The sequence below is a fragment of the Cheilinus undulatus genome, linkage group 9, assembly GCF_018320785.1.
Source record: "Cheilinus undulatus linkage group 9, ASM1832078v1, whole genome shotgun sequence".
NCBI lineage: Eukaryota > Metazoa > Chordata > Actinopteri > Labriformes > Labridae > Cheilinus > Cheilinus undulatus.
Genome location: NC_054873.1, coordinates 41875489 through 41884375, shown reverse-complemented (window position 1 = coordinate 41884375; position 8887 = coordinate 41875489). Strand labels below are relative to the sequence as shown.

The window sequence follows — 8887 nt, the reverse complement described above, 5'->3', positions numbered from 1 at the left end:
AAAAATAGTTATCCATCAGAACATGATAGGCAGTGACTGTTTCTAAAAATTTCACCTGTGACCTCAGGAAGAGGAAAACTGCTGATATAAAAAAACACAGCTTTTTGCCCTGAAATATGTAATGTAGCCTAGATATAGGCTATGTATTATCATTGTTATTGTTGTTTTTCAGGTTTTTTGACCACATGGTGAGTTTTTTAAGTTTGGTAATCTATTTTTTTTTCACACGAAGCTTTTAGCTATTTTAATCTCTTTGTGATTTTATAAAGGTAACCTCTTTTAACTTAACATAACTTAAATAAGAGAATGACGATTACCACTGTGAGTGATAGGGACAAGAAATCTGGGCTTTAAAGGTGTTTCTGGAGATTGTCATCTGTGATGCCATCACGTACACTGAGCACGCCAAGAGGAAGACTGTGACTGTCATGATGTGGTCTACTCTCTCATCCAACAAAACAACAGCCCTTTCTGATGCCCCCCCCCCTACATCAGTAAAGTTCAGTTAGTCAGGACAGTTCTGCATGACGTTTTTGGTTGTGTTATTGCGATGTGATACATGTCCTCCATTAGAAGGCAGATCATTTTTCTATCACGTTTATTGTTTTATTACAAGTAACGATGCTTCCTGCTGTCAGACAATTTGGAGTAAATTTCCGAGTATAAATAGATGAGGCATAATGGCAAAGAGAATTTTTGATGCATCTTGAACCATAGGCTTGTTGAGGCGGGAGTCACGTAGGGAAGCCAGGCAGAGAAGTGACAAGTTAAAATGCCATGTAGGCTAACAATAAATAGGGTGCCCTGGTTTAAGTAGTTATGAAAGGAATGGGCTCTTCTTAGTGGTGGGTGGTCCTGAAAAGAACCGTTGGGTATGGATGGCTGACTAAAAGCAGCTTTACTTGGAGCTGGTGTACTTGGTGACGGCCTTGGTGCCCTCAGACACGGCGTGCTTGGCCAGCTCCCCAGGCAGCAGCAGGTGGACGGCGGTCTGGATCTCCCTGGAGATGATGGTGGAGCGCTTGTTGTAGTGAGCCAAACGAGACGCCTCACCAGCGATGCGCTCAAAGATGTCACTCACAAAGGAGTTCATGATGCCCATGGCCTTAGAGGAGATCCCAGTATCAGGGTGGACCTGCTTCAGGACCTTGTAGACATAGATGGCGTAGCTCTGCTTCCTCTTGGTTCTCCTCTTCTTGCCACTCTTGGTGGCCTTAGAGACGGCTTTCTTGGAGCCCTTCTTGGGCGCTTTCACTGTATCAGGCATGGTGGTGGTCAAGTAGACTAATGATTAAAGGATAGCCAGGCTCCTCTTTTTGTTCAGTCTTGGTGGAAATGAAAATGAGCTGTTAATCAGACAGGATTGGCTGAGATTGGAGCGCCTGAGGCTGAGTAGCAGAGGGGGATGGAGGCTGAGTCCTATTCAGGGGGGTCTGAAGGGTCTGTGAGCCCACAAATGGATATGACCATCACTAGTAGTGACAGGAATGTCATCTCTTTGAGGTGATCCGGTTCATTTGGCTCAGCCATGAATAGGAGTTGACTCCTTTGGCTCTTTATTTGGTCCAATATTAGCTTTATGACAGCAGCTAAGTCTAGCAACATCTTGACCAGTGATTGATAGTGTAAAACTTTTAAATGTGATATTGTGTAAATGTTGATTTAGTAGCTTTCCACTGAGCAGTAGTTGTGCCTTTGGCCAAATGTGTGATATTTAGACAATCCCATTGTTCAGAGTCATTTTAACAGCAACAAAAAAGGAGAAAAGGACTAGACGACCATCTCTGAAGAGCTGGCTTTTTTAACAGCCTTGTTTGTGAACATCCCTTCAGTGAAGAATGAACCTGAGTCCATCTATATCAAAATGTAAATGATTTCACATTTCTTCCTTACTTTAGTGCTGATTTCTAAACATTCTGCTCTTTCATATTGTTGTGAAAGTTATCATGTGAAACAAACATTAAAAACAGTAAATATTAAGAGTCCAGAGCATCCTGTGTCCCTCTCCTATAGCGTTTGCATTGAACCACACATGCCAAAGTGTTCTCTTACTATTTTTCGCATTGTATCATTTGCAGCAAGCTGTCCATGATCAGTAAATGAGTGATTAATCTCCCTTCGCTGTCCCATTATGCAACCAGGTCAAGTCTTTCATCTCCGTCTCTACTGGTGTTCAGACGGATGTGGAAGAGCGCTTTGATGCCCCTCCTGTTAATGTATTATGATTTAAGACAATAACAGAGAATCTGGACTTTATCTTTAAAATGCCTCATTGAATGAACATGTGAAACTATAATTAAAAATTGGATTCAACACAAACGAACCCAACCCACCCACCAGCAACCCAGGCACCCAGGCCCTCATCTTATGCACCCCCGACCTAGCTACAAAACTCCACAGGTTCTCCACCACCAACCATCTGTCCAGTGACCAACCACCAGTACTCACCACCTTCTCTTTCCACCTCCAATCAATCGCAACAAAGAAATACAACTATAAAGAAGCAAACTGGGACACCTGCAGATCAAACATAAGGAAAACTCAAGGACCAAGAAACCATACCCCTCAAATCAACAAAACCCCCACCACAGTCACTACCTCCCCACCTACTCCAACTCATCAAACACAAACGAAACAAGAAAGACTCTGAGTTGATTTTCTGTCAGGAAGCTCCTCTCCGTCGTTTTCTTGGAATAGCAGCAGGAAAAACGAATCCAATATGGAAAGACTGGGAGATCGAGTCTGCTCTAGAATTGGATGTCACCATATCATTGTGAAGTTCTGAACAGGGAAAATCCTAGACTACAACACTGAGATTTATTTGGAAATATACTGTGACATACTTCAGCCTCCATCTAAACCAGTAGGTAACTACGGGATATGGAGTTAGGAAGTATAGTCAGATTGTACAAATACAGACATCCATCCAGGGTCTGACGTTAAGGTTTTTTCCTACTTGCCCTTCTGGGCAAGGGCTTCCTAAAACTACTTGCCCGGTCTAAATTCCTACTTGCCCTGTCCAGGAGGTACTTTTTCTGGCTGTCAAGTGCATACATTTTGCTCACAACATACTTAGAACTAAAATCCATTGCCTGTCAACTGTGGAAAGCAATACACAACAATTCTTTCTTAAGAAAACTGTATTTATTAGCTATGTGTTAGCCTATTGAAAATTGTATTTAACTTTGTACAGATCAGTGCAATGTGAAAGCTGCACCAGGTTGTTTTCTGATGAAATTCAAACTCAGGAATTTCATATTTACAATACTAATAAGGTAATAATATAAACTCAGAAATATTTTTTTCGTCACTGATGAAACCAACTATTCTCAGAGGAAAATGAGGTCAGCAAAACACTGACACTAGAGAGGTGGCAGGGTCTGCTACATATGGACCAAGCATAAAATGGGGCTTTTCTTCTGTTTTTATTTGGTTTATTCATTATGAAACTGAATAAATTTTTCCGATACGTGAAAATCAACCAGTTGAGATTTTTCTTGTTTGATTAAAAATGTCTTCCCCAAAACTACACAGTGCCACTTTAAAGTGCTATTTTACAGTTCCACCCTGTAACTGTAACAGTTAGCTTAGTGGTACTCAGCCTTATTCTACCAAAGAGCCACATTGTCTAAAAAATACTTTAGCAAGAGCCACAATACAAACTGGGAATGTTAGGTAGATAATAAGTCAGTTAATCTGTAGTTGAAATAAAATAAAACAGTGGATTGGTGAATAATTATGAGGTTAAATGAGATACAAATGTCTGTATAGAGTCAGAGAACCAATCTGTCACTGATAGTGACCATATATTTCTTTTATTTATTACTGACATCAGGCTAAAACCTTGTATCTCATTTTTTTCATGATTTTATTTTGTTTTTATTAAAAATATTTATATCTTTTTTTAATCAATTATAAACTTTTCATTCCTGTAAAGTGGTCATTTTGGAGGTACCAGTCTTTGGCCCAACACCAGCGTTATGAAAGTTCCACCGGGCCTGAAGATTTTTTAAGATATTAGAATGTGCTGAGTTTGAGCTCTGAGAAGCTTTTCAAAGAAAATGATGAATTATGGTTGGCTATTTGGGTATTAACATCTCACATTGGGGCATTTACTGTAGTTCTGTGACTTTATTAACATAAAAGAGATGCTTTCTAATATTTTCCACTTACTATCGATCCTTTAGTTAAAAGGGGAGGGGCCTCATATTGGTCTTTGCCCTGGGCCTCCAAATGACTAAAACCAGCCCTGCCTCACACCTGCAGCTCTCCAGACACTTCTAGGTTGTTTCCACCGAGCAGTTTGGTGCGGGATGGCATGCTTTTTTTGTTTCCATAGAGAAATGGTCCCAAAAAAACGAACCGTACAGTCCCAATTTTCGGCACCCTTCCGTAGGGGTCCCAATCCTGTCTATCCGTACCAAAAGGGTGGAGCTAGACATGCACCAGATACACTGCAGTCTGCTGATTGGCCGAAAGAATCGTCACTTCCCACATGACAGCGTTGCTTATAAACACAACAAGGACCCCGCCATGTTTAAATATCCTGTGAGCTTCAGCTGCGATATCAAAAAAATTTCCACAGATTTACCATCATGTCCACCCGCAACATTGCCCCATGGACGACCTCAGAGGTGCAGACCTTCCTGGGGATCATCGGAGACGAGGAGGTGCAGAGGGCGTTAGATGGCGCCGTAAGAAATGAGAAGGTTTTCCATCTCCAGGCCCCTACAACGACTGTGTGATTTATAGAGGTAAGGTTCCTCGTTGTTTCATCTGTCAGTCAACAGAGCATCAAGTGAAGGAGTGTCCCACAGTGGCGCAGTGGTTAACTAGGTCACAGAGCCAAGTCCTGTTAGGGGGAGAGTGAATATTCCCTCTGCAGGCATAAAGGCCACACATTTTCAGCTGTCCAATGTCCTATGTTAAAGCAAAGAGTGTTAAAACCTCAAACCCACAAGTTAATAATATGGCTGAGGCTCCTCCTGCACAGCCTCTCCCCAAATCCCCCAACCTGTCCTGCAGGTTGAACCTGCTCCTGCTCTGCCTGATCCAGTGATTGACTTTCCCCAGCCTCAGCCAGTCTCCCAGCAGCCCCCTGATCAGTCCCCTCCTCTGTTAGAGTCAGCCAGCCATCAAGATGCAGAGGAGCCCCCACCTGCTGGTGATGGTGATGAGGATGATGAAAATAAGGCAAGCAGTGAGGGAGACAAGTCAGAGCATTACGAGAGCGCCAGTGAGAGCGATGAGTTCAACACCTCGATTGTCCCTGGAGGACAGCATACCAGCTACCCCCAGACCTCCTCAGGTGATCTGGAGGTGGTGAACATTCGGACATCCTGCAGCTCTCCTCCATCCTTCTCCTGGGAGCTGCTTCCTGACGACCTTGACCCTGGCAGCAGAAAGAAACGACCAACTTCAGCTGCAGATCAAGGATGAGTGAAACGTCTGGACCAAAAGTCCATTCCTCATTAGTCTCATTAGTTCTAATCTTCTATGTATCTCCTTAATGTCAGCTCTTGGAATGTTAGAGGGATTAAAGAATCTAATTTTAGATCTCCAAAAATTCACTATCTGTTAAATACAAACTTTGATGTTTTGTGTTTACAAGAGCTTCGACTTACAGCTAACACAGATGTAGAAGATGTTTGTAGTCTCTGGTATAAAGGTGTTAGTGTGATCTCTATAGACGAAAATACTGCTGATGGTGTTGGTATTTTCTTTAACCTCTGAAGCCCTAGCCTCTTTTATTAGGCTACTGCTTGAAATTTACAGCCATCTTTAAAGGAGTAATACTCTGTAACTACAAGTTCTATTTGAATGATTAAGGTGCAATAATGAAGAAGGCATGTGTGAAATTTAGGGTCAGGGTTAAATATGTGTATATATGTTACTGGATCAGAGAAAATCAAGTTGTCAAACGAAAAGTTTCATTTTTGCCTTTTTTTTTTTAATTTTTTTTTTGCAATTTTAGCATATATCCCATAGAAATAATGCAGTTGAAGTCCAAAAATCTCCAGTAGGCCAAAGCACCACATTTTGACATAACTTCTTTCAACTTTCATGCCACAGGAGGGTTATTAGGACAAAATAAGAGAGATTTTAGTAAAAAAATATCCAGGTGAAATCCCCTCTTGTTCCATTTGGGCATCATTTGGCCCAATTTGGCACTTTCGCTGCCATTTTAAAAATCTCAGGCATCAAACTTCTTTTTACTCATATGCCATTATAGGTGGTCACTGCATCAAGGAATTCCTTTTTTCCCCCTTAAATCACCCAGACCTCCATATAGTTGCCTTTCAAAGACAGTCTTGCAACGGGACTAAAGTTTGACACCAAGAGGAGCAGATTTACTTTCAACGGCACAAAAAACAACACAAAATAAAGTGCAGAAAATTAAAAGAAACTGTTAAAACAAATGAAAGCTGCACAAACACAACTAGAATTTTCAGTAGAGGCTGGGCTTTAAAATGAGACGATGTTTGTGTCTGTAGTACCAGGCACCGTCCCAAAGGGGGGCGGAAGTGTCTGTCTACATAGCAGCCGCTATATGTGGTCATTGATTTGAGTCCTTTTTAAGTTGGATGTGATGTAAGTAAAAATGGTTTATTTGGGCTTGTAGCTGAGTTTCTTCTGTTTAATTTGATGTGTAACATGACTATGTTTGTGCAAAAATAGAGTGCACAGAGCAAGTTTGTTTGGATCAAGGTGAGCAGGACCAAATTTGGTCTCACTAGGGCTTAAGAGGTTAATAATTACTGTTAATACTATAAAACGTAAAGATATCATCCCTGGTAGACTATTAATGATAGACTGTTTTAATAGAAACCAGAAAATCCATATTTTAAATGTTCACACTGCTCCTGATAGAGCAAGTAAAATGCATCTATTCAAAAAGTTAAAAGAAATTATTGATGTTGGATTTAATGCTATACTTTGTGGAGATTTTAATACTATGGTGGATAAAAATGATAGAGTTTCTGCCACTCCCTTTGCAATAACAGGAGATGGAGCATTATTAAATGAAATTAGTAAAAATGTAAAAGGTAATCTAAATGACATTTGTAGAGTTTTAAACCCACGAAGTGTTCACTTCACTCGCTTTGAGGGGAAACTAAAACTAGAAAAAGATCAAATCTATGTTTCTCCTAAGCTTAAATCTTAAATATGAAACAGTGCTCAATAATTACTCTGATCATTTAATAGTTAAAGCTTCTATATTATGTAATAATAAAGACAGGAGAGGAATCTGAAAGCTGAATGTTAAATGCCTCAATAATGCTGATATTGAATGAATTAAAACCAGAAATAGGTAAGATGAGAGATTTAAAAATGTTGGTAAATCAGATATTGAACTGTGGGAACTAATGAAAAATAGACTGAAAGATTTCTTCACTTTTAAATATTGTGAATTGGATAAATTCAGAGATATTGAGTATAAACAAAATACTAGAAGATATACTGAACTAAAGTGTAATAAAAAATAGGATTGAACTAGAGGAAAACCTGACGAGTGAGCTACAAAATCAAATAGATTTGATAAATAATGAATAATTATTTAATATGCAGAAGATGAGCTGAAATGACGACAGAGTGTCAGGCTGAGGCATAAACTCTAAAGGAGCACCCAAATGCAAAATAAAACAAACCAAATCTTATCAACAAAATCCAGAAAAATAACTGAAGTCCAACAAAGTGAAAAAACAACTGAGGATCCACAAGGGAAAAAAATCCATTAACAAAACTTAATTGAACACTAAATCCAACTAAAGGGAAAAAATCATCAGGAGTAACGCAGGGAGAGACATACCATGAACTGACAAATGATTGGGAGAAATACAGAACCTAAATACACAGGGAGTGATTGCAGACAGAGAGACAGGTTTGACTAACGAGACCCAGGTGAAACTAGTGAGGGTGATCTAAGGCTGCGTCTCACTTTGACTTTTATATGGCTTGGGTCTCTGGCTTGAGTCTTTCCTTGAGTCTTTAAAGGAACCCTGCTTGATCAGACATGTCATCTTGTTGGATAGATATTTGTATCTCTCAAATGTATATTTAACTAAAAATCTCCCTAAATACCCCACAAATCTGCATTTTGAGTGAAGTTGAGCTCATAATCTCACCGGGAGGCCGCCATGTTTTGGTCCTCCCTGGTAGTGTTACGTCACAGTTCTGCAGCGCTCCCTATGAGCTCCTCCATGTAACCATTTTTTCAGACAGTTTTGCTGCTTGTATTTGTTGCTGACATGAGTTTGCTACGTGCTGCATTTGTCTCCCTGCTGCCAAAGCTCTGTCATTCCTCCTACGTTTTACCGCAAGAAAACTCCCTACCAGTGACTGGATTCAGTGTATAGTGGAAGCGTGCCGAGAACTTTTCAGAATAAAATCTGTATGTACAGTAGGCCATTTTTTTTTTTAACAAGGGGGATGCACCTTGTTAAGGACCCCCCCCCCCCCCCGCTGTCCCCTCTCGGGACAGTATATATATTTTTTGTTATTTTCTTTTGTAGAAATGCAGACATTTGCCATACTTAGGGCCAGTTCTAGCCATTTTGGTGTCCTAGGCGAACTTACGATCCCCCCTCCCCCCCCCTGCAAAATATGTGGTTAAAGATAAATAATAATAATAATACATCTCACTTATATAGCGCCTTTTTGGACACTCAAAGACTCAAAGAAGGTGGTAAAAACACATGCGTAAGTGCCCTCCTGGTTGGCAAAACACAGCTGCTCTCTTGGGTGGAAAAACACACTTAACTCCAGAAAACCATTAGGACCAAGAAAAACTATGAAACATTACTGTTGCAATGACTTTTATGTTGGGCCCTTTTTGATCTATATTGAGCCAGAACTATATCTCACAGAACCAGTTTGGATTATGTGG

The 8887-nt window shown here is 40.3% G+C and overlaps 1 protein-coding gene across 1 annotated transcript; it reads right to left on the bottom strand.

Moving 5' to 3' along the window:
- Nucleotides 1–898: 898 nt before the first annotated feature.
- Nucleotides 899–1267, bottom strand: LOC121515581 (histone H2B type 1-O-like). Its single transcript, XM_041796412.1, has one exon. The coding sequence runs from the start codon at nucleotides 1265–1267 to the stop codon at nucleotides 899–901; it is 369 nt and encodes a 122-aa protein (XP_041652346.1).
- Between the last annotated feature and the right edge of the window lie 7620 nt (nucleotides 1268–8887).